Source organism: Rana temporaria, chromosome 11, assembly GCF_905171775.1.
Source record: "Rana temporaria chromosome 11, aRanTem1.1, whole genome shotgun sequence".
In the NCBI taxonomy this organism is placed as follows: domain Eukaryota; kingdom Metazoa; phylum Chordata; class Amphibia; order Anura; family Ranidae; genus Rana; species Rana temporaria.
The window spans coordinates 121,647,567-121,673,613 of record NC_053499.1 but is presented as its reverse complement, the minus strand read 5'-3'; the positions used below and the strand labels follow the sequence as shown (position 1 = coordinate 121,673,613).

Here is a 26,047-nt window from a genome sequence, read left to right as displayed (position 1 = left end):
ATCAGCGCAAACCACTGAGGAGGCGTGCATATAATAGGACGGCCCACATAAAGCCCCGCCTCAGTTGTCATGGCTTTTAGGTTACCCGTATCTTTCCTCCTCCTGTCACCACTTCGTATAGCTGCGAGGAGCGGAGTCTGGAGCAGAGCCATGTCTATCAAGGTAAACATGGCGTGTTGTGGCCGTGGGGGTTCATGTGACACATGGGGGGTACGGTGTGTGCCGGACAGAGCCCGCCCTGTGTGCGGTGCCAGGTGCCCTCTGTACTTTACCAAATCAGGAGATCGCTGGAGGATCCCGCCACATGCATAGAGGGGCAGGCCTGGGCTCACATCATCCCCACCATGACATGGCCTTACACAAGGGGTTTAACTCGTACATTGGAAACTTGCATTCATATAAAAATGCCTGGATCAGGCCCTGTCATGGGGTGACAACGCTGTGTATTTTGTCTTTTCTTCCTGTCATGGGGTGACACGCTGTGTATTTTGTCTTTTCTTCCTGTCATGGGGTGACACGCTGTGTATTTTGTCTTTTCTTCCTGTCATGGGGTGACAACGCTGTGTATTTTGTCTTTTCTCCCTGTCATGGGGTGACAACGCTGTGTATTTTGTCTTTTCTCCCTGTCATGGGGTGACAACGCTGTGTATCTTGTCTTTTCTCCCTGTCATGGGGTGACAACGCTGTGTATTTTGTCTTTTCTCCCTGTACATGCCTTCATATTTCATTGATTGGTGATCCATACATAGGGAATATTTTACAATGGTTTTCATGACAACATTATAATTCCTGTTTACTGAGAGGTAAATGAGTAATTGCATTGGGGGTTATTTATGAAAGGCAAATCCACTTTGCACTATAAGTGCAAAGTGCACTTTAAGTTGCACTTTGAAGTGGAGTTGCTGTAGATCTGAGGGGACGCTCTGCTGATTTTATTATCCAATCATGTGCAAGCTAAAATGCTCTGTGGGGTGTTTTATATTTATTTTTCTTTGCATGTGTATGTGCGCTAAACCCCAAAGTAAACATTTGTATTATATTTGCAGCTTACCAATTCTTAGATGTGGTGGCTCCATTAGTTTTTCTTTTTATTAGTGATCTGGTCTGTAAGTCAGTTTTTTATTTTTTCCCAACAGGACAATTTGCCTTAGGGCCCTTTCACACGTGCGGACCGTATGTCCGCATTTTCATCCGTCCGTTGCGGATGAAAATGAGGCATACATGGGTCCCTATGTGATTACGGGTGTCAGCTGGTGACCATCCACTGACACCCGTAATTTGTCCGCCTCCGCAAAGATCCGCATTTTCGGACGGAGGAAAACCCTATCTTTCTTCCGTCGATCGGATGAACACAGACACACGGTCCGTGTTCATCCGATTTTCCCCATAGGGGAGAGCGGAGGAAAGACAGGGCGGTCCCTGCACAGTGTGCGGGGACCGCCCTGCCAGCTCAGCGGGGATTTTACGGAGGATCCCCACTGAGCTGTACAGACACACGGAGCGGATCATTACTGATCCGCCCCGTGTGAAAGGGCCCTTAGTCAGTGTTTATTTTTATTTTTTTCCCAACAGGACAATTTGCCTTACAGGTGTAGCAGTTAGGGGCGAGGCAAATTGTACAGCTGACAGGGGTGCTGACAATGGTCAGTCTTTATTTATGTGAAACTTTTTATCCCATAAAGGAAGAACTCCTTTATAAAGTGTGAGCGGGTGTTCATTTTCAATTTGTTAGTGTATTTAAATCTGCTACCCCTCCAGACTGACAATGCTGCTATCCAAAGGTGCCCCCCTCCTCCATAATACAGGAGATGTTACTGGCCAGATCACCTGGTGGAAAACAGAGGGGGTAACTAAAGAAAATGAATACAGCAACTACCTCTAATGATTGAAAAGCTGCAATATATTCCATTTTTGGTTTTGGGCTTAAAGTGGTTGTAAAAGGGGGGGGGGGAATGTTTTCCTTTTTTAAAAAAGCAAACATGTTATACTTGCCTCCACTGTGCAGTTAGTTTTGCACAGAGTGGCCCCCGATCCACGTCTTCTGGGGTAGAGGTCGACCGATATGGGTTTTTCTCTGGCCGATGCCGATATTTAGAAATCGGGGCAGCCGATGGCCGATATATGAGGCCGATATATGATGCCGATATATGATGCCGATATATGATGCCGATATATGATGCCGATATATGATGCCGATATATGATGCCGATATATGAGGCCGATATATGAGGCCGATATATGATGCCGATATATGATGCCGATATATGAGGCCGATATATGAGGCCGATATATGAGGCCGATATATGAGGCCGATATATGAGGCCGATATATGAGGCCGATATATGAGGCCGATATATGAGGCCGATATATGCGGCCGATATATGCGGCCGATATATGCGGCCGATATATGCGGCCGATATATGCGGCCGATATTTTGGGCCGATTTTTGGATTGGGATGCATTGTGGAGGAGGATGGATGGTGCTGGGCGTGGGTGGGAGATGCGTTGTGGAGGAGGAAAGAAGGTGCTGGCCGTGGAGGGCGGTGGATGAATGGTGCTGGGCGTGGAGGGGGATGGCTGGATGCTGCTGGCCGTGGAGGGGGGATGTGTTGTGGAGGGGAAGAGATGGATGGTGCTGGCTGTGGATGGAGGGAAGGGGGTGGATGGATGGAGCTGGCCGTGGGTGGGGGATGCATTGTGGAGGGGGATGGAGGGATGGAGCTGGCCGTGGGTGGGGTATGCATTGTGGAGGGGGAGAGATGGATGGTGCTGGCTGTGGATGGAGGGAGGGGGGTGGATGGATGGAGCTGGCCGTGGGTGGGGGATGTATTGTGAAGGGGGATGGATGGATGGAGCTGGCCGTGGGTGGGGGATGCATTGTGAATGGAGCTGGCCGTGGGTGGGAGATGCTTTGTAGAGGGGGGTGGATGGATGGAGCTGGCCGTGGGTGGGGGATGCATTGTGAATGGAGCTGGCCGTGGGTGGGAGATGCTTTGTAGAGGGGGGTGGATGGATGGAGCTGGCCGTGGGTGGGGATGGATATATATAAAATGAGTGTGTATACAGGAGAGGGGTGTGCTCTGACATGTACACACTGTCCATTGGATGACACCTGTGAGCTCCCACGTGAGTTGGAGTACTATGTACAATCACTAGAGAGCCGAGGCACCTATCAGAGATGATACGAATACTGTACATTACCCCAGTCTCCAGCAACACGAGAAATTAATCCTTCAGCCTGGTAGCCTGCACGCCGACCCCCCCTCTACCTCGGCGGGCTGTACTGTAGCAGAAAGCAAACTTGTCACAAGCCCGAGCAGCTGCAGTACAAGTTGTCTGCGCGAAGAGATCACAAAAGCTTCCTGCATGCTGGGACGGTGGCGGGATTACTGAACATGGGCTCTAGGCTACGGCTGGAGCCGTAGCCTAGAGCCTATGTTCAGTAATCCCGCCACCGTCCCAGCATGCAGGAAGCATAACAAGTGTGATCTCTTCGCGCAGACAACTACTGCAGTTGCTCGGGCTTGTGACAAGTTTGCTTTATGCTACAGTACAGCCCGCCGAGGTAGAGGGGGGGGGGGGGGGTCGGCGCGCAGGCTACCAGGCTGAAGGATTAATTTCTCGTGCTGCTGGAGGTGGAGCGGGGTTTAGCGTGGCAGCCGAAAATCGGCCGATTTTTTTACAATAGTCGGCCGATGCCGATTTCTTAAAAACGGCCAAATATCGGCCGACCGATATATCGGTCTACCTCTATTCTGGGGTCCCACGGCGGTTATTTCTGGTCCCCCCCCCCCCCCGCAAGTACTGACCACAGTAATGTGAGAGCTCGCATGGTGGTGAGTAATTGCGGGCACGCTCCCATGATACAGCTATCCGCTCGCTGTATCACTCGGCCCCGCCCCTCGGTGCGCCGCGTCACTGAATGTGATTGACCGCAGCGCCAGCCAATGGCTGCACTGCTCTCAATCCATCCGCTCTAGCCAATCGGCGAGCGGCCAGGCTGAGCGGCGAAGAGGATCTTGAGACCGCGCAGGACTTTCGACTGGTCAGGTAAATAAAACGGGGGGGGAACAGCATCAGATGTGTGTGTTTTTTTTTTTTTATACAACTCCTTTAATATTGCTTTTAAAGGCCAAGTTGACTGTCATAATAAAATGCACTTGGCAATCTAGGTCCCCCCCCCCTCCGTGCTTTTACATGCAGTGTAGCCTTCAGGGCTTGTTCAATCACATTTGCCTACATTTCTAACGATCAACAAACTTCAGTGTGAAAGCGCTCGGGTTTTCAGATTGGGATTGCAGATGCAGCTTCTTTCAGGCGCTTTACAGGGGTGTGGTGTGTTTTTTGCGGGGGGGGGGTGGAGAAACGCCCCAGTGTGAAGGGGGCCTTGGACTCCTTTTCACACTGATGCGGTGCAGGTTGAGCACACAGCAGGTGTAGTGCAGTGTACCCGCCAGTTTGCTGTGCTTTCCCATAGGCTTCTATTATATCCCACAGTTTATAAAATTCCTGTATGCAGGTCTAATATAAGGGCAAGGGAATGGACGCTGAAAGCACTGCAGGGAGTCTGGGCCTGGCCTGGGTGGAGAGGGCAGCGGCACAGCACTGGGCAGCCCACTTCATGATCGGACACAGGAAGACTGCCGGTCACAATGTGGGGCTTTGGCCAGCCTAGGACTAACCTCTGTGCCCCTCTAAATGTCCCCCCCATATGCTAGGCAACTGGAACCATGCCATGACTCCTGGACTCCCAACCTCACTGGAGCGAACGCTCTCCTTTTCCCATCTCCATGGTGGATGGAGTTCATGCTGCTGCGACAGGGGAGGGAGAGCACATGTGACTTGTGAGGGGGGGATCGTTCATTCTGTGAGTTGAGCCTTTAAACGTGCTCAGGATTCTGTGGTGTTCCCTGTCTTTACGGAGATAGTTTTGCAGTGACAACTCTGTCCCTGTGTCTCAGTTGCAGTCTTGTGTTGTCATCCTCTCACATGCATGCCCAGTGGAAACTAAGTGTTGCTGACGCTCATTGTAAAGGCGCGTTCCACTGTTGTCGCCATTGGGATACCTACCCTGAGAAATGCAACGAAACCACTGAGCCATATCTAGACAAAAATGGCTGGTAAGTGTTTTGGGGTGATGATCTGAATGGCGTCATTGTCCCAACACTCAGTCATTCATGGTGCTATTTTTGCCAAAGATGACTACTTTGACTTTGATTTAGGAATGGTCTACAAAATATTTGCGATTACAGATCAAATATTGTCTTTAAAGTAGTTTTTGAATAGTAGTGAAGGGCCACACTTTATGGTGCTTGCAAGCAGTGAGGCAGTTTTGGGCCTACTTGTCTGCCTACCTGCTGGTAATCTGCTGCCTGATTATTTGATGTTGGGTGGGGCCGTCTGCACAACTGCCTGATTATTTGATGTTGGGTGGGGCTGTCTGCACAACTGCCTGATTATTTGATGTTGGGTGGGGCTGTCTGCACAACTGCCTGATTATTTGATGTTGGGTGGGGCCGTCTGCACAACTGCCTGCTTATTTACAGTTGGGTGGGGCCGTCTGCACAACTGCCTGATTAATTAAAGTTGGGTGGGGCCGTCTGCACAACTGCCTGCTTATTTGATGTTGGGTGGGGCTGTCTGCACAACTGCCTGCTTATTTGATGTTGGGTGGGGCCGTCTGCACAACTGCCTGCTTATTTGATGTTGGGTGGGGCCGTCTGCACAACTGCCTGATTAATTAAATGTTCCCTTTTACTTGCACATACCTGGCAAGAATGAGTGATTTGCTGTTAAACCTGTGTACTGTCACATGCTGATCACCGCCCCTCCCCCATACCTGAAATTGCTGTGCATTCTTGTTGGCTGCAGAAGAATAAAGAGTTGCCAAGGAGCCTGGGGAAGGTGGCTGGGTGTAATTGAAAGGAGGGTTGATGGATGCCCTTTGCAGAGACTCTAACCCTGCATTGCAGGGTAAGGCCCCATTCACATGGAGTGATTTGCTCCATGCCACATGCAGGGCCGACTTTTTCTGGCACGGGTACTGCGGGCACCCCTTGCATATTCTTCCTGTTGGAGGGTGTATGTTCATTCTCCATGGTCTCGCTGTAAACTGACACCCGCTCTTGCTCACTCCCAAGATGGACTGTGGTATTTGTAGTGTGCATGGAGCAGAACACATGGGCACAATTAATGTGCACTGCTTGTTCAAAATAAAGAGAAGTGGGGGAGGAAAAGGAGGTTCAGGGGTCCACCAAGGAGGCTACAAGAAAGCAGAAAAACACAGTAAGAAACAATACCATGAAAAATAGATTACAGGGCCGTTAAAGGTCAAATGCAGACAACGCTCATTTGGCTGTAACTTTCCTGTGAAGTACGAAAGTGCAGTTCGTTCTGCATTTCTGTGATCCGTTTTAAGCAGACAGTGGGCTGGAGCTTCCTGTCAGCTGACGTCGCAGAGCCGGTCCAGGCTCGGGGAAAGATCACGACCATGTGGTTGGGATCTGCACATGCCTGGAATGGCAGCATCTGAGAGCCTGAGATGGCCGCTCCAGTGTGCGTGGGGCGGGAGCAGAGAGCTGATGACTGGCAATCACCAGCTCTCTGCTCACGGAGCTCTTAAAACCGAACAATCGTCTGTGTTTGATCGCTCGGTTCTCAGTCTTAGAGCCGGCAGGCGACAGATCCACCTGGGTAAGTGTGAGTCTTATAATATTTAATATAATGTGACTGAATTGCACAGAAATGTTAAAAATAATTGCTGGTGTCACTATGTAATATTGTTGAACTACCGTAGATGTTGCAATCCCAGTTTTGATGTAATTACAAGATTCAGGATGTGCATGATGACATTTTATGCAGAAATTATGCCAAAGCTGTTCTGGGAAAACCCAAACCTGTGACTGCCAGAAAAGTTTGGCCAATCCTGTGGTTGAGGCAATGAGTGTGAAACGAATAAATTGTACAGGCTGATGAAATGCTAACATTTTGTGTTCCCCAGTAAGAGTTGTTATGTGAACCAAGCTGTTATCTGATATGTTGACAGGTAGGGGATCCAATTCCTGATGCACAAGTATTCGATGGCGGCCCAGGAAACAAGATCAGTGTGAAGGATGTGTTTGGCTCTGAGAAGGGGATTCTGTTTGGTGTCCCAGGAGCTTTCACCCCGGGATGTACCAAGGTAAGTTGGATGCAGTTATGTGTCTGTTCTATAATCCTATTATGTAGCCCTTTATTACAATAGATCACTGAGATGTTACCAGCACCCTATTTCAATTGCTGTATATACTCGAGTGTAAGCAGAGGCACCTAATTTTACCACAAACTGGGAAATTAATTGACTGGCATATAAGCCTAGGGTGAGAAATGCAGCAGCTACTGGTACAGTAAATTTCTTTAGTGTTCTAAGCCAGGGTTTCTCAATTCCAGTCCTCAAGGCGAACCAATAGGTCATGTTTTCAGGATTTCCCGCAGATTAAACGGCTGTGGTAATTACTAAGGCAGTAAAACTGATCAAATCACCTGTGCAAAATAATGCAAAGCTTGAAAACATGACCTGTTGGTGTGCCTTGAGGACTGGAATTGAGAAACACTGTTCTAAGCAACCAGTATTGGACTTGGTCAGACTTATACCCTCTCTACCTATACGTCAGAGGCATGTGCAGACATGGTACAGGGGTCAGAGGCACGTGCGGACATTGTACAGGAGGGGGTCTGTCTGTCTTCCTCCTTCATACTTGTCTCCGTATGAGTTGATTAATACACATCTGACTGACCTGGATGGATGGTCAGTCACTGCTCCATTCCAGAATCCTATCCTGGCCAGGCACAGGCATCATCGTCCTCTCCAGACCCCTGCTGTGGCATGGCGCTGTCAGGAACGAGCGCAGGCTTTTCAAAAATGGCGCCAGGTGGTGACATTACATCACTGGGTATGCGCCCGGCCGAGCTTGTAAGAGTTCGCCAGAGTCCGGCAGACTTCGGAACGGCGCATGCACTGTCTGCCCGCAGCCATCTTTAGATATATCGATGCCCTTTGCAAAGACTCTCACCCTGCATTACAGGGTAAGGCCCCATACACATGGAGTGATTTGCTCCATGCCACATGCAGGGCCAACTTTTTCTGGCACAGGTACTGCGTGCACCCCTTGCATATTCTTCCTGTTGGAGGGTGTATGTTTGTTCTCCATGGTCCCACAGCCATCTTTTCTATGGGCACCGCTGGCAGAAACGGACACTGACTTAAGTATAAGCTGAGGGGGGCATTTTGAGCCCAAAAAAAGGGCTGAAGACCTCATTATATACTGGACACTTTTTATTGGTATAATGTCGCATCAGTCAAACCAATGTTTCAGGGCACTTCCTCAAGGCGACACACTGACATCTAACGGTACAGTGAAGCATGAGTATTATACAGGATTTATATAGCGCCAACAGTTTGCGCAGTGCTTTACAATGCAGGGAGACCTACACCAGCAGTATATATAATTCAAAACAAGAGGGTTGGAAAAGCCCTGCTCCTGCGAGCTTACAATCTAAAAACATACGCAATGGTCATGCAGTACCAAATGCACACCCCCTGTGATGTCAGTCTCTCAAAAAACACAAAATACCATATTCAAATCCTAAAGTATATACAATAAAAACAAGTATAAGGGCCAAAATACAGGAAAGGCGCGTTCAGTGTGGATTTTCCTGTACCACAGGTGAATACTTTGCCCATGCCGGAGCCAATTAATCGTTAATGGCACCCCAAATGCAGCAAGTTTTCAGCCTCCAAATTGCATGGTGCCACAGTGCTATGCTGTTCGAAACAAAGGATTCTGAAAAAGTAGAGCTTGCGCTTTGTTTTCTGCTTTCCAGTGCATTTTGCAGCCCCTTCAAATTAATAGGCTGTCAAAACTGCACCGCGTGGTATTGCCCAGTGTGACCCACTCCTTAAAGCAGAACTTCACTCTTGACTGTAATATATATTAATGATGCTGCGTGTGCAAGATAACAGAGTGTAAGGCTTCCTATTATAATGTAGTAGAAGGCTCTGCTCCCCATTATGGGGAATACTATGTGTGGTGCTTGTAATACAAGACATGAGATTGAAGTGACCTGTATGGCACCAAGAAAATGACCCTCAGAATGTCCCGTTGAACTGTACAGATCACTTCTAGAAATCGTGTGCAATAGGAAATGGAGTAATACCACTTTGTAGGAATATCACTGTCCAGTTTCATTGCCATGTAGAAACTTGTTTTCTAATTTTTAGAAGGGCCATTGTGGAGAGCATCAGAAGGTTGGATAATAGACCTACTTGGGATTAGGGGTCACATGTATGTACTGCATGTCCAGAAACATACATATCATTTTTCCTTTGGGGAAACATGAAGTAGATGGTATTATAGAAAATCATCAGAGGTGACTATTCAGCCTTTCTTTCCCATTGGTCTTGCTTTGCAGTCCTGGGTTTGGATTCCATCAGGGCTCTTTCTTCAGTTTTTCGATGTTTGATGGGTTTCTGTTGGGTCTTTGGGTTTTCTCCCAAGACCTGAAAACTTGTTGGTTACCTCCAAGAGCTGGCCCTGGTGATTCAGCTCAGTACTGTTCCTTCAGGGACCCAACCCGATGTGGAAAAAAATTCTAATGTAGAGCATTGTGGAATTTTTTTCTATGATATAGAATAACTATATAACTATATAACAAAATAACTTGTAGATGTGGTCACATTTCTTATCCTGTTATGTGGCTTTCTTGTATAGCTGTAAACCTGTAGTGGTGCCTGGCTGTTGTAATTGATTGGCTTCAATGTTGACCCGAAATGCATCTGCATGCAGGGGCACATCCATTATGAAAATACAGAGCCACCTAGCTCCCTTGTTGGCAGCACCACTGCTCTTCTTGCCAGTCCCTCTGACTGTTCAGCTCCGCTGGTTCACTTTGCTCTTAGCCTTTAATCGCAGCGCCCTTCCACATAGCCCATTCCTGGCTTCTGACTGGGGGTTCTCCTAGCACCCAGACTCTTACTCCTGGGTGAGACCTCCTGGCTGGGGCTCCTCTGACCCCCTGGGTGAAACCTCCCGTCTCCCACACTGGGAGCTCTGAACTATCCTCAGGCTTGAGTGTATGACCGTACACACCTGTATACTCAGACGGGGTACAGCACCTGATAAAATCCAGACACTGGATTGAAAGTCCTGATCCAGAACTACAAACCCAAAAACAAAGCTTTCTCTGGTCAGAAACCTCACATTAAAGCGGCGTTCCACCCAAAAGTGGAACTTCCGCTTTAAGCACTCCTCACCCCCTTACATGCCACATTTGGCATGTCGTTTTTTTTTTTGGGGTGGGGGCTTTGGTAGGAGTGGTACTTCCTCCTCTCGCCATAGGTGGCCCCTCCCTCTAGGCGATCTCCGAGAACATGTGACAGGTCCCAGGAGATCGCCTGTCCACTCCTAGTGCCCAATGTGAATCGTGCATGCCCGGCCGAGAGCTATCGCGGCCAGGTGCCCAGTCTGAATGGAGGTGCTGGCGGAGAGGGGGGGGAGAGCAGCGACACTCCAGCTGGCTGGACCGTGGAACAGGTAAGTGTCAAGTCAGCAGCTACAGTTTTTGTAGCTGCTGACTTTTAATAAACATAAAAAGGCTGGAACTCCGCTTTAACCCTTAATGCAAATTCTGTGTCCTTTTTCTCCTCCATTTTCAGTGACTGGGTCTCCCTCTGTCACAATATTTAATATTCTAGATTTTTATTTTTTTTGCACTGTGGAATTCAACTTTTTGGCATGAGGGGGCACTATTCAATAAGCCTACCTAAGGTGGATAATGTGTTCAGTATTTGTAACTGATGTATATTTATTCCTATATGGTTAAACTTTTCCAAATCATATACTGTGGTTTCCTGCCATGCATAATTCTTGCCTACTGTAGAGGCGGGCATACAAAAAGAATTGAGGATGTTCACTTCAAATATCCATTTATGTAGATGAAGTAGGTAAACGGGTTTAGATTTTACATGATTGGATAATTGAAGTACGTCTTTAAATGTTTTTATTTTCAAATCCTTTAGTATTCTGGCCTCTCTGTGATCTGGGCTCTCTAGTGGGTAACATTATTAGTCTGTTAGGTTATTTTGGTGACTGTGCCCTTGACAAGCATTGGTTTTGTTTAGTTATTGTCCCTTTTTATCTGTTGCCTGCAGACACATTTGCCTGGATACGTGAGTCAAGCTGAGGACCTGAAATCCCGTGGAGTGAAAGTTATTGCTTGTATCTCTGTCAATGATGCCTTTGTTATGAGCGAGTGGGGGAAAGCTAATGGTGCGGATCAAAAGGTAAGTAGAAAAAGATTCATAAGGCATTACTCATGAAAAACGATTAGTATGATGTAAACAATGTTTATAACTATGTTTAGGCTGGGCTCAGTTTCCCACTGGCGTAAATTGCATTAACGTGTTTTTTTTTATTTTTATTAATGTGCCTTGCATTAAAGCGATTGTATGTTTTTTATTTTTATAGCGGGGGGGGGGGGGACTTGTTATACTTGCCTGCTCTATGCAGTAGATTTGCACAGAGCAGCCCAGATCCTCCTCTTCTCCGGTCCCTCTTCTGTGTGCCTTGCACCTCCCTCCTGTTGAGTTCCCCCTCCCCAAGCAGCTTGCTATGGTGGCACCCGAGCAGAGTCTTGGCTCTCTGTGTCCATTCAGACACTGAGCTGCAGCCCGGCCCCATCCCCCCTCGTTCTCCTAAATGGCTAACTGACTTTGACAGCAGCGGGAGCCAATGGTGCCGTGGTTGTCTCAGCCAATCGGGAGGGAGAGTCTTGGGTGATTGCTGGACAGAGATTGGGCTCGGGTACGTATTGGAGGGGCTGAGGTGGGGGCTGCTGCACATAGGCTTTTTATCCTAATGCATTAAGATGGGGGGGGGGGGAACCTGACTTTACAACCACTTTAAGGCAGCTCATTTATATGAATTGGCTGATGCACCAAAATTTCCATGAAAATACACATGCACCATTTGTTACCATGTGTACTGAAATGAATGTACATTGGAACTGCGTTGCCTTGGAGTACTTGAGTGCTATTCTGATTGGCTGGCACCACCAATTGCATGTAATGTGTGTTAGTTTGCCACAGTGCAATAGTGTAAACCCAACCCCATGGGCAGCTCGGTGGTTAGCACTGAGCCTTGCAGGGCTAGGTCCTTGGTTTGACCCACTACCTGCTAGGGGTGTGGAATATAATTGCAGTGTCGGTGCATCACGATTCAGACGTTCACGATGTGAGTCTGCCAAATCCATGTCTGGTGATGTCATCCATTTTAGAGAGCGATCTTCTCCGCCGCTTCCGGGTATGGGCTGCGGGACTGGGCGTTCCTATTTGATTGACAGGCTTCCGACGGTGGCATCTATCGCGTCACGATTTTCCAAGAGTAGCCGAACGTCGGTGCGCAGGCGCCGTATAGAGCCGCACCGACTTTCGGCTACTCGTGACGCAATGTATGCGACCATCGGAAGCCTGTCAATCAAATAGGAACGCCCAGTCCCGAAGACCATACCCGGAAGCGGCGGAGAAGATCGCTCTCTAAAACGGTAAGTACTGCTTCGTTTTTAAAAAAAACTACCCGATTCCCCTTCACAAAATGAGCCTCAATCTAATGTTAAAAAAATTTGTTTCGGGTGAACTCCCGCTTTAACAAGCATTTTGCAATAAGAGCACTGTAAAAAAAAAAAAATCCTCAGGCCGATACATATTACATATCTACATATTTTTGGTAAAAAAATCGCACTAAGTGTGTATTGATTGGTTTGCGCAAAAGTTAGAGGGTCTACAAAATAGGGGATATTTACAGCTCTTTTTTTTTTTATTTTTTTTTTTTTATCATCTTGACTGCGATATTGCGGCAGACACTTTTAGGACCATTCACATTTATAACAGCGATCCCTGCTATAAATATGCTATGACTACTGTATAAATGTGACTGGCAGGGAAGGGGTTAACACTAGGGGGCAATCAAGGGGTTAATGTATTCCCTAGGGAGTGATTCTTACTGTGGGGGGAGGTGAGTGACTGGGGGAGGTGACCGATGGTTGTCCCTATGTACAAGGGACCCACATCGGTCTCCTCCCTGATGGGACAAGGATCTGTGTGTTTACACACACAGATCCATTGTCCTGATCAGTTACTGGGCCATCGCAGCCACCGGGCACAGGCATCTAGTCCTCAGTGATGCGACGCGTGTGCCCCCTAGTGGCTTGTAAAGGCATGATGTCCGCCCAGAACAGTCTTCCTCCCGCTGTCTTTTGACGGCGGGCGGATGACAAGTGGTTAAAAAAATAAATATCCTGCCTCGGTTTGCGAGTGTCTCACAAAACAAGCAGGATTTGGGACAAAGCGGTGTGCAGTACTGCGTTTTGGCCTGAGGTGTTGGGGGTCCGAACGGGTGGCGCTGTTCAGAAAGACACAAGGACAGCTCGGGAACGGCGTCTTTCCGAGGTTTGACAAAGGTGGCCTCAGGCCATTTCTGAGGCTCTGACGGCCCCTACCGCTGCATGCGGTATTGCATGACATTGAAGTCAATTCAGAACAAATTATTTTCGTTTCCATTGACTTCAATGGGGAAACTCGCTTTGGTATGCAAGGACTTTTGATTATGAGCATTCTCCTGGAACGGATTGTGCTCATAATCGGAGGTTCCACTGTATATTTACCTAGAAAAATGGTGACCTGTTCAATACTTATTTTACACACTGTAAATATAAACATGCATGCATTTTGAAAACACTAAAGGGTTATTTAGTACTGTAGGTGTATGACGTAGGTGCCTACTATTCACTGTGTTTCGTGTGGTGTGTGTTTTTTTTTTTTATTTTTTTTTTATGGACTAGAGAAATGTGAGCTGCCAATGATCAGACAAACGGCAACTTTGATTTGTTAAAGAAAAACAATGTAGCTGTGAGGCCTATGGTTCCAAATAAAACTGAGTGCCTTCTATCTCTATAATTTTTGCCTTGTATAATGTACTGTACTTGGGTATGCTCTGTTTTTATGCAGGAGGCTGGTAACCCATTGTAAGCTCTAGATTCTTCCTTCCCTTTTTGTGTGTGTTTGGAAGCAGAAGGGTAGATTCTGTGTTCAGAAAGGCGGGGTTTTGTTGTGTAACTGCTGGAACTGGCATGAGTTCAGAAATCCTTGTGTAACCACAAAGAGTTGGGTAAGCGGGCCTGTGCTGTCTGTCCATTCCTGTTAGCAGCTCTTAGTTTGGATGGATTTATATGTAGATATAATGTTCTCTTTATAGTAGGATGGCAGTTTTTTTATTTATTTTTTTTATTTTTTTTCCTAAACTGTCGAGTTAAGTAACCCATGATGGGCAGCAACTTGCCTGTCTGTACATCAGCATTCTTAAACTAGGGTTGTCCGATACCACTTTAAGACCGAGTAAAAGTGTGTGTATGTGTGTATGTATGTATGTATGTATGTATGTATATATAATGGTGCTGTCAAGCGATTAAAATTTCTAATCGCATTAATGTCATGGTTGACTCACAATTAATCGCGCGATTAACCACTTAAGCCCCGGACCAATATGCTGGCTAAAGACCCAAGGGGTTTTTACAGTTCGGGACTGCGTCGCTTTAACAGACAATTGCGCGGTCGTGCGACGTGGCTCCCAAACAAAATTGGCGTCCTTTTTTACCCACAAATAGAGCTTTCTTTTGGTGGTATTTGATCACCTCTGCGGTTTTTATTTTTTGCGCTATAAACAAAAATAGAGCGACAATTTAAAAAAAAAATCAATATTTTTTACTTTTTGCTGTAATAAATATCCCCCAAAAACATATATAAAAATTATTTTTTTCCTCAGTTTAGGCCGATACGTATTCTTCTACCTATTTTTGGTAAAAAAAATCGCAATAAGCGTTTATCGGTTGGTTTGCGCAAAATTTATAGCGTTTACAAAATAGGGGATAGTTTTTTTGCATTTTTATAAAAAAAATTTCCTAGTAATGTCGGCGATCAGCGATTTTTTTTTTTTTTTTTTTTTTTCTCGTGACTGCGACATTATGGCGGACACTTCGGACAATTTTGACACATTTTTGGGACAATTGTCATTTTCACAGCAAAAAATGCATTTAAATTGCATTCTTTATTGTGAAAATGACAGTTGCAGTTTGGGAGTTAACCGCAGGGGGCGCTGTAGGAGTTAGGGTTTACTTTGTGTGTTTACTAGTGTAGGGGGGTGTGGCTGTAGGAATGACGTCATCGAGCGTGTCTTCCCTATAAAGGGAATGACGCGATCGATGCGCCGACACAGTGAAGCACGGGGAAGCCGTGTTTACACACGGCTCTCCCCGTTCTTCAGCTCCGGGGAGCGATCGCGACGGAGCGGCTAAAAACAAATAGCCGCGCCGTCGTCCCGGATCGCTCCCCGAGCGGACCCGACCTCCGCATGTACCGGGGGGGGTCCCGATCGGACCCCCCACCCACGTCTAGCAGAGGACGTGGATGTGCCTGTCCGTGCCATTCTGCCGACGTAAATGTACGAGGAGGTCGGGAACTGGTTAAGGAGGTTCACCCTTTAAAACATTTTTTTTTTTTTTTTTTTTTACATTTTGATCGCTTTTATTGCTGTCACAAGGAATGTAAACATCCCTTGTGACAGCAATAGGTGGTGACAGGTACGCTTTATGGAGGGATCGGGGTCTAAAAGACCTCCGAGCCCTCCTTTGCACTTCAAAGTATTCAGATCGCCGAAAACGATCCGGCGCCATTGGCAGCCAGAGAAACCCGGAAGTGACGTCATGACGCCGCTTCCGTGGTTTCAATGCGGAGACTGAATCAAAGCCGTTTACGGCTTAGTGTCAGTCTCCGCCTGAACACAGAACACGGCGGATGGAGGATCGGGTCTCCCGGTGGGACGGGAGGCCCGGTCAGAGCGGCGAAAGGCGGCGGGAGGGGGGGGGATGTCCCCTCCCGCTCCTCCGGCATAACAACCGAGCGGCTTTTAGCCGCATCGGTTGTTATGTTTGGATAGCCGATCGCCCGCTCTAAACAACGGTACCGGGATGATGCCTGCGGCTGCAGGCATCATCCCGGTATAACCCCGAACGCGAGGACGCATATATGCGTCCCGTCGGCGTGAAAGGGTTAAGAGGTACGTGCTGACAAAAAAAATGTTTTAAAGGGTGAACCTCGTTAATCGCGCGATAAAAAAATTGACGGCGTTAAAATGGGTTTGTGTTAACGCCATTAACGCGTTTAACTGACATATATATATATATGTTGGGCTTTGGTGAGATATCAGGGGTCTTAACAGACCTCTGACATCTCCCCTTTGAGACAGGAAAAGGGACACAGATTCCCCAGTCCATTTCTCTGCAGCTTCAGCTGTCGGCAGCTGACAGCGGCTCCTCTCCATTTATAAACTGAAACCTTGTAAACAGTTTAAGATGTTTCAGTTATGTGATTGGACTCTGTACATTCAGAAAAGGTAGGAGCTGGATTTACTGGCTTCTACCTCCGCTCTCCATCCTGACACATCAAGGGGGTGGAGGAGGGGGACAGCAGCAGAACGGAAGGGGGCTGCAGGAAGATACGGGGACAGTCAGCGGTGATCAGTGCTTGTAACGTCCCCCACCGCACTGATCACGACTGTCCAGGTATCAAGTAAAGCATCGGAGCATTTGCCCGAGTACAAGCACTCGGGCAAATGCTCAGTATCGGTATCGGACAACCCTACTAAAAACCCAAGTAAGATATGAAGACAGACAGAAGTAGACACAGCTCAGGTTAATGTAAATTACATTGGAGGGGGGGGGGGGGGGTTAGGGGGTTTATAAAAAAAACACTGCTGTGCAAATACCGTGTGACATAAAAATTGCAACAACCACCATTTTATTCATTGGGGTCTGTTCTAAAAAATCATTTGTTTGGGGGTTTGAGTAATTTTCTATCAAAAAATGTTTACATGGAGGAGTGCCAGAATTGGCCTGGTATGGAAGTGGTAAATTCTGCCACAAAAAACTACTTGCCACAGACAACTAGAATGGTAGAATACAGCATCCTATACCTTGCTTTTCTGGGTGAATTCTGGGCCTATCTGGCAGGTAAAGCTCCAACACTTCAATGGTGGTGTCGGACATCTTGCTGAAACATCCCCCACATTATTTTTAGCCCATTAATGGGCTGTCTTGCTGACCGGGAGCGATGTTCATGGGCAGGATGGAGCGGGCAATCGTCATCGCGGTCGAGACGGAACAATTGGCTTCTGCCTTAACAGCAGCGTATTGGGGTGCTACGGGTATGTGCAGACACCTACTAAGTATTTGCAGCGGGTTTGTTCTTTTTGCTTTAATTGAAAAGACCTTTGGTCAAAGATTTTAGCAGTACAATACCTTGTCATGTTAATTTCTTTAACTGTGTTCTGTTCCTGTAGATTCGGATGTTGGCTGATCCCACTGGGAACTTCGTCAAGGTAATTGCTGTGTATCCTAGCAGTAATAATCACAACATACGCTGTATCTTTCTTTACCATTTGAAAGCTAACCAGAGTTTACAATAGAACTTCATTTGCTTTGTACAAAATGTAATTGTGCTGAACTCTATCAATCCTTTATGCTGCCAGCCTTGCTAAATAGATGTAAAGTTATATTATGATTTCTTGTTTTGGAAAATGTGTTTGTTACCCCAGCGTTTCATTTTCCTGATATGTGCCTGCTGTACGATGTGTATATACTGTATTGCTTCCTTTTGTGTGAAATCTTAGGCAGTCCCTTGGCTTTCATAATAAAACTGACCACACTAAGCAGGGGAACACACTGTGGTCCGTTTTCGAGCTGTGATTGGAACTCTGCCTGTTCTGCAATGATCAGACTTGTCCTGACGCACCCCCCTCTGCACAGGCTTTCACTGGGAAGCCCAAATGTTTTTGCCTTTTTCATTTTAGTTTTTAATGGAATGGGTTGTTTTACAAGGTGATTGTTTACAATCCATATAACCACTTGAAAACCGCGCTATAGACGAAAGTTGTCTACAGCATGGCTCTCAACTGCTGGGTGGACGTCACCCTGTTTATATTCCCCCCCCCCCCCCCCCCGCGCGCCGAGGGCGCGTAGTGGGGAAAAAACTGTGCCCGCCCTGTCACGTGATGCTGATGCGCATGCCTGGCGGCCGCGATGTCTGTCAGGTACTCGTGATTGGCAATTACAGAGGCAGGATTTGGAGCTGTGTGTAAATGCAGAGCTCCACATCCTGTCAGGGGGAGAGGAGACCGATGCGGTGTCCCTTGTACATAGGGACACAGATCGGTCACCTCCCCAGTCAGTCCCCTCCCCCCCCACAGTAAGAATCACTCCCAGGGCACATTTAACCCCTTCATCATCCCCTAGTGTTGACCCCTGCCAGTCACATTTATACAGTAATCGGTGTATATTTATAGCACTGTTCGTTGTATAAATGTGAATGATCCCAAAATAGTCAAAAGTGTCCGATATGTCCGCTGCATTATCGCAGGCCTGACAAAAATTGCAGATCGCCATTACTAGTAAAAAAAAAGTCCTAAATCTATCCCCTATTTTGTAGGCGCTAAAACTTTTGCGCAAACCAATCAATATACGCTTATTGCGATATTTTTGGTAAAAAAAATATAGAATACGTATCGGCCTAAACTTTAAAAAAAAAAAATCTTTGCGGTTTTTATTTTTGTGCAAAAAAAAGAGGTGATTAAATGCCACCACAAATAAAGCTCTATTTGTGGGGGAAAAAAATTATAAAAATATAATTTTGGGTACTGTGTTGTATGACCGCAATTGTCGTCCAAAGTGCGTCAGCGCTGAAAATTGGTCTGGGCAGGAAGGGGGTTTAAGTGCCCAGTAAGGAAGTGGTTAAAAACGGCAGTCTGCTCACATAAATTAACTTAAATGCGTGTAGATCGTGCTGGACTGACAGTCAGTGTTGTAGATTGTTAGGGTGTGGGCAATAGGAAAGAATTTGTTTCCAGAAGTCTATGCCCAGTTAGGAAAGGTGGTGATGAGCCCTGTTATGGGCTTGGGTTACTACCTTGGTGTGCGTCCATTCAGTCGACATGTGTAATGTAGAAGAAATGCAGATAAAGGAGTGCCCGGTGATAAAGAGATAATTAACTTTATATTTTATGTAAAGTTCCAGCAATAGAGGCCAACGGGTTTCGGGGGACTAGACTCCCCCTTATCTGCTAGTAAAAGTAGTTGTTGAATGATCCTGTTGGCAGGTACCTTTTTGGCACATGGATCTGGACAGTTAGAAGTCCTCTGCAAAGACTGTGTTCAGAGGCAGCAATCGCATTGTCCTATTTTTATTGCTGAAACTTCAAATAAAATATAAATTAACTACCTTTGTTCACTGGGCACTCCTTTATCCTCATTTCTTCTCGCATAATTTGTAATAACATCTTTTGCTGAAGCTTCCCTCCAACCACTTTGCATATTTTATATATGTGTGTGTGTGTGTGTGTGTGGTGAGAGGGTCTCAGCCGTTGGAGACGTCCTTTTCCCTGGCAAGCTGCGATATGCAGGTACCGCCGGTATATCCCATCGAACGCCCTTTCAAGAAACGAGACGTGCTACGTTTGCAGAGTTAAGCAGGACTGACTTTTAATGCCACATTTTTATTCCTTTATATCTGGTTACAAACTGTACAGAAACAAATGACCCCCCCCCCCACCCAGGGGGGGCTTCAATACACATACTTTGAAATAATGACATTCCCTTGAGCCAATCAGTCGCTAGCCGTTTTGGCTCCTAAACTTAACTTGCTCAGACAATAGAATTCAATTAACCTTTAAAACAATTATCACTCACACCTAATCCCCATCAGCATACACCTCACAGGGGGCTGTTACCTACACAAAAGAGTTCTCATTAGCTATGCAAAGGGAACATTAGCATTCAGCAGTGGAAGAATCCCTTCTATAATTAACCCTTTGAGCTCAGAATACAATGTGGTACATCCAATTGTGACAAGCCATGCAGTTCCTTGTAGTCCTCCCTGCATGAAGATTATCGATGTCCCGGCAGCATGCATATGTCTGTTACACTGTACTTGCCAAATATGCTGCAGAAATCTCCCTCGATGGAGTCTGGCTGAAGGCATTTTAACTGTAGGCAGCTGAAGCTGCTGCCTGATCACTTCCTGGATTCTCATGCGCACACCTGCAGCTCTCATCGGCCCTCTTATGACTCGCCCCCCCCCCCCCCCACCCCCCTCCTGGCGACCTCTCACAAGATCTGTGCATAATGTCATAAGCCTATGTTAATGATCGGACAAACAGCAAGTGGGCTGTATAAGGTATTTACTGGCTGGGGGGGGATTTTTTTTGTGTGATTATATATATATATATATATATATATATATATATATATATATATATATATATTCGCACACTATATATATATATATATATATATATATATATATATATATATATATATATATATATATATATATATATATATATATATATATATATATATATATATATATATATATATATATATATATATATATATATATATATATATATATATATATATATATATATATATATATATATATATTATATTATTTTTTTTTGTACTGCAAACTGTGGGGACACTAGTTCTGATACTGATCCATACAAACACCAAACCAGTAAAATGTTAAAGTTGCGACTGTCTCCACATTTTTGCATGCGTAACGACTAATACCTGTAATGTGTGTAAGACCTGGTGCGTTTTGACATGGCAGCTGCGGCGCTGCACAGATTTAAAAAAGTAGTTCTCCTTTCTCCTGTTGATTCCCGCAGCCCAGTGTGAACCAGGGCTAATGGGTTTCTTGTTGCCTTTTGCTGGGCGAATGTAACATTCAGTCCTATTAGAAGAACTATAAAAAACATTTGGCCATGAAAATTAACCATGAGGGAGATCTCTGCACTGTGTACTCTCTATGCAGAAACTTGTAAATGTAAAAATGGCCAAATGTCCCCCTGTCACTGGGCAAGGGCACATCACGTGATGTGTATCTTATATCTGACAGGGGCAGAGTGAATCCCATATTCAGCACAGCTGTGTGGTCACTGTCAGCTGGTTCATGCTATGGGGACAAACCTTACTGGGAGAGGTTCTTTTGCCTTGTTTCCACTGCACGGATCGGTTCGGGTCAGAAAGAATGGAGCGTTTAGAATGGGACCGGTCTATTCTGCAGAGCATTTCCACTGCAAATCGGACCATCCGGGACCATGCAAGGTTTAGAAAAAAAGCCTAGCACATCCACCAATCAGTGTGATGTATATGTAGGTCCGCCCTAATGGAACCGTTCCATTCTCTATGGCCCCACATCTGAAGCAGGACCCAGAATGGTCCGGTACGGTTCGCTTTTATGGCACGCTTTCATAATGGAAACACCCAAAAAAACGAACCGAACCGATCCGCTCAGTGGAAACGAGGCATTTGTGTTCCTTCAGAAGTCTGTGTTCATTTAAGGTTTCATTGATGGCTGCTTCTCTTTGGGTTCCTTCATGGGTTCAGTGGTGACTGGTTATTTGGGTTCTTGTATGGCGGTTCACTGGTGGTTAGCTCTCTTTGGGTCCTTCTATGGGTTCAGTGGTGACTGGCTCTCTTTGGGTCCTTCTATGGGTTCAGTGGTGACTGGCTCTCTTTGGGTCCTTCTATGGGTTCAGTGGTGACTGGCTCTCTTTGGGTCCTTCTATGGGTTCAGTGGTGACTGGCTCTCTTTGGGTTCTTGTATGGGTTCAGTGGTGACTGGCTCTCTTTGGGTTCTTGTATGGGTTCAGTGGTGACTGGCTCTCTTTGGGTTCTTGTATGGGTTCAGTGGTTGGTTCTCTGGGTTTCTTGGGGTCAGCGGTGACAGGTTCTTTCAGTGAGCCCCAGCTCTTTGACCGGTGATCCTGACGCTGGTCAGTCATGTGGGCGGGGGCCCCCCCCCCCAGGCTGACCTTGTTGGAGAGCACTGTAGGGGGACTTCTGAGCTCACATCATTGTGGGTGGGGAAGACCCCAATAGGCTTCACAGATTTTACACAACATTTCTGTACTGTTCAGAGGTGTCATAGCCGTCATCTTGTCATAAAGTCTTCTCATTCATAGGATGTGCCCTTAACTTTAGAAAAAAAATGGCCAAATGAATTGGGTGTTCAGCTGAACGAACCTCCAGTTTTAGTATAAAGCAAAAAAATTGGCATTGTTGCCACTGCTGCCTCATCCTTGTTAGCAAGCACCCACCGACATTCCTAATAACCAGTATCTCAACATTTTTAAAATGAAATGTTTTGAATAAACTTTTACTAGGGTATGTCCCGCTTTCATCAAGTTCTAGCAGGTGTAGCGTTGTGTTTAACTATATATTTTTCTGTTTCAGGCTGCTGGATTAGGTTTGGACAAACCAGAGCTGCTCGATCTCTTTGGGACCCAAAGGTGCAAGAGGTAAGCCCTTGCCGCCTGATGCAGAACTTCCTTTGCCTTGTTCAAAACTACCAGCCATTATTATCTTGTGTGTGTGTGTGTGTGTGTGTGTGTGTGTGTGTGTGTGTGTGTATATATATATATATATATATATATATATATATATATATATATATATATATATATTTATATATATTATTTTATTTTTTTGTTTTCTTTTTTTTTTTTTATTAAGAAAATCTTTAGTTGGCAAACTTTCATCTAGGCAAAAGTCATCTGGTCACTATTATGCATTCCAGCAGTTAATGCCACTTATTAGATTATACATATTTGTTCTATTGGTAAAAATTGCAGTTTGCTTTTAACCACTTATACTTTTTTAAAGTGTTTTTTTTTTTTTGTTTTTTTCATTTATTCCAAAAATATTTTTTTTCTGTCTGAATGTAACTTTAAGGCCCCCTTTCACATGGGTGATCTGATCAGGTCCAACTTTTCTGTTTTTTAGAGGACCTGATAGGAATGCATAGACCTTCCAATGGACAGGCAGGTGTAAATGGACTTGTGACCGTTTATACCCAGCTACCTCTGGGTCTGATCCAGTCCGCAAATAAATAAATAAATAAATAAAAAATAAATGGAAGGGGATCTGACCTCTTCCATTTAGGCAGATGAGAGGGAAGTCGGGCGTAAATGGACAGCGGAGTTTGTTTACTCCCAGCCACCCACAGAACTGAACCAGCTCTGTTCGTGTCCGCGCTACAGAAACGGAATAAACACAAATGTGTCATCCACCCGCTCTGCTTCGACCAGCAGGAGATCTGTGAGCTGATTTACCCCCACCCCACGCTGATCAGAACCTAATTGGCCCCATGTGAAAGGAGCCTAACAGCTGCAGGATGTGATCATTGATGTAGTGAATAACTGACCAGAAACCAAAAATATATGTATGTGTTTTTGGTGCCTACTTCTCTAGCCGATCTCTTAAAGTCCAGTGACGTTATTTTGCTGGATGTTCCAACACTGAAATCGCCCTTCCATAGTTATTCCTCATTCTGGCCTTTTTCCACTTGGGAGTGTTGAGTATTCCGGCAACTCCTCCTGTTTCATTCTCCTTAATGAATGAAACAGGACTTCACAGACAATCCTCCTTAACTGGTGTTTGATAACTTTTATCAATAAAAGGCAACCAAGAGGGTTTTTCCAGAGTGCGGCTGTCCAAACATTTCTTTCTACAATTGCTTCGTGCATTGCCGGCACCTGGGTTTCTCTGAGAGGACACGGATTTATCCACATACCAAATTGGAGCGGTGACTATCTTCTCTACATTAGTATTGGTACCTAGGCCTTAGGGGAGCATGTTGGGAGAATTGTGTTGGCTTCCCTCTGTCTACAGCTGGCTTTTGTTTCCTTCATTGTCCCTCCCTAAAGCCTCGTACACACGGGCTGAATGTCAGGCGACATTGGCCGGTTCACTAAAAACTGGCCAGCTTCTGTCTGTCGTGCATGCTGGCTCCTGATCAGCGCTCTCCTAAAGGCTGAGAGCACTGACCAGACTGTTCTGGTGGGGGGCCACCCTCCTGTCAAAACACAACAGCTCAGTAGGGGGGGGGGGGGGGATCACTGTTCTAACGTCGGATGGTACAGTGGCTATGACTGGAGCTCCCAACCCACTGGGTTCAATAAAAAAAAAATAGTGTGCACTTGGCTTCAGTGACCACTCACTGATTGTTGTAATATTGTACCTATCTCTCAAGGAAATGAGGAGTGCAGTGATCTTTTATCTTGAGAAAGTACCTGTAAATGTCACTTCAACATGGCATACACATATTTAAAAGTATGGGTTTGGGTTTTTCTCCATCATACTTGCCTTGGTGGACGCAGCATAGGTCCAATGCTGCATCTTTGCTCTAGCGCCTCTACACTGAAAACTGAGCGATAGAATATTGCCGATGGCTCGGTTCTCGCTGCTCCCCCAAGCAGAGCTGCTGACTGTCAATCGGCGGCTCTCCACTCTGCTCCTCCTTTCCCACTGGAACACTGAGCTGTGGAGGGAGCAGCCAGCTCAGGGTCTCAGCGGCTCGCTGAGCTTGGTGTCACTCCAGGCACCTGGTGGATCCAAATCTTGACGCGGTGCATAGACTGATATCCGTGATGTCAGCAGAGAGTCGACTTCAGTCAACTCTCTTTTGAAACCAGGTCACAGGAGTGCAAAACAAATTGCACTCCTGTGATCAATAGGAGAAGATAATCATACGAGCCCAGGCTGGACTTCTTTTATTTTGTAAACCAGACTGGAGTTCAGCTTTAAAAAAGTCTCCTCCCTGCATATTCAGGATTTATTGTTCATTTTTGTCTAGGAGGGGATCTAATAGAGTAACGCCTAATCCATAGTGCTGTGGCAGGTTAGGTTGTCTTCTGTTCTGCCCAGAAATGTAGATGGTCTGTTGTAGTCATATATATTATGCAGGACCAATGAGGACCATAAAATATCTGATGCTTGCTAGTCCTGCTTAAAGCCAGACCACGAGAAAATGGTATTGGTCTTGCTGATTCAAGTGTTCATTATTTTTTGTTTTTCAGGTTTTCTCTGATAGTTGAAGGTGGAAAGGTGAAAGCCATTAATGTGGAGGAAGATGGGACCGGTCTGACCTGCAGTCTGGCTGCAAACCTATTATCTCAACTCTAAACTGGAAATCTGCATACACATTATGTCACTGTTCTTAGAATTATAGCTCTGCAGAAAAGTTAGAATCAGGACTGGTTGTATAAATTACCATAATTACATATTAAAGGCAATATCAACTATTTCTCCTGAGCAAAGCTGTTTTATTTTTCCATATTTTAGATGTTTACTCAGCGGATTATAGTAGATTTGAGGTTGTAGGTGTAGCCGTTTTAGTATTTACAGTTTTCAGACGGCACTGTGAATAATAAAAGTGGTTTTTGCTCAGTAATATCCTTCTCGGAAAGCTTCATGCAAATATGATTGGTCTGTGTAGTGGGCCCTGATATCTCATTGTAACCAGATGCTTGCAGTCCCTGTAGAGCAAGGATCCTCCAACTACGGCCCTCCAGCTGTTGCAGAACTACACATCCCATGAGGCATTGTAAAACTCTGCCATTCACAGGCATGATGGGAATTTTAGTTCCTGAACAACTGGAGGGCCATAGTTTGAAGACCCATGCTGTAGAGAATAAATAAAGCTAAGCACCTTCACTTATACAATGTGCAGAACCACTTCATTCACTCTCCTCCTGCTATATAAAAAAAAGTCAAACCACGAAATCCTGTTTTTGTTAGTCAGGGTTTTTCCACTGTGTGTTGTGGGTAAATTGTGTTTTTTTTTTTTTGTTTTTTTTTTGGCTACAAAATCCTTTCCTCAAGACAAATTGAAAATAATATTGTCTTTATAATCTTTTCATGAATCCATAAATAAAACTGAGATTTACAAACGGGAGCACCCAAAATCTGGTGGAGCTGTGCATGGTAGCCAACCAATTTGAGCTTTGACAATAAAACCTGGAAGCTGATTGCATAGAAACCAGAGTGCAAACATCTGATGCAGCTCTATTTGGATCTTGTTTTTTTTTTTTTTTTGTTCAGGTCCAAAAAGCGCTTCGAC

The 26,047-nt window shown here is 45.7% G+C and overlaps 1 protein-coding gene across 1 annotated transcript; it reads left to right on the top strand.

The window, feature by feature from the left end:
* The first annotated feature begins 22 nt into the window (after positions 1 to 22).
* Positions 23 to 25,231, top strand: PRDX5 (peroxiredoxin 5). Its single transcript, XM_040329004.1, has 6 exons — positions 23 to 162; positions 7,046 to 7,180; positions 11,189 to 11,320; positions 17,427 to 17,465; positions 22,381 to 22,445; positions 25,005 to 25,231. Exons 1-6 carry the CDS (start codon positions 70 to 72, stop codon positions 25,108 to 25,110), a joined length of 570 nt encoding a protein of 189 aa, XP_040184938.1. The 5' UTR covers positions 23 to 69; the 3' UTR covers positions 25,111 to 25,231.
* The last annotated feature ends 816 nt before the right edge of the window (positions 25,232 to 26,047 follow it).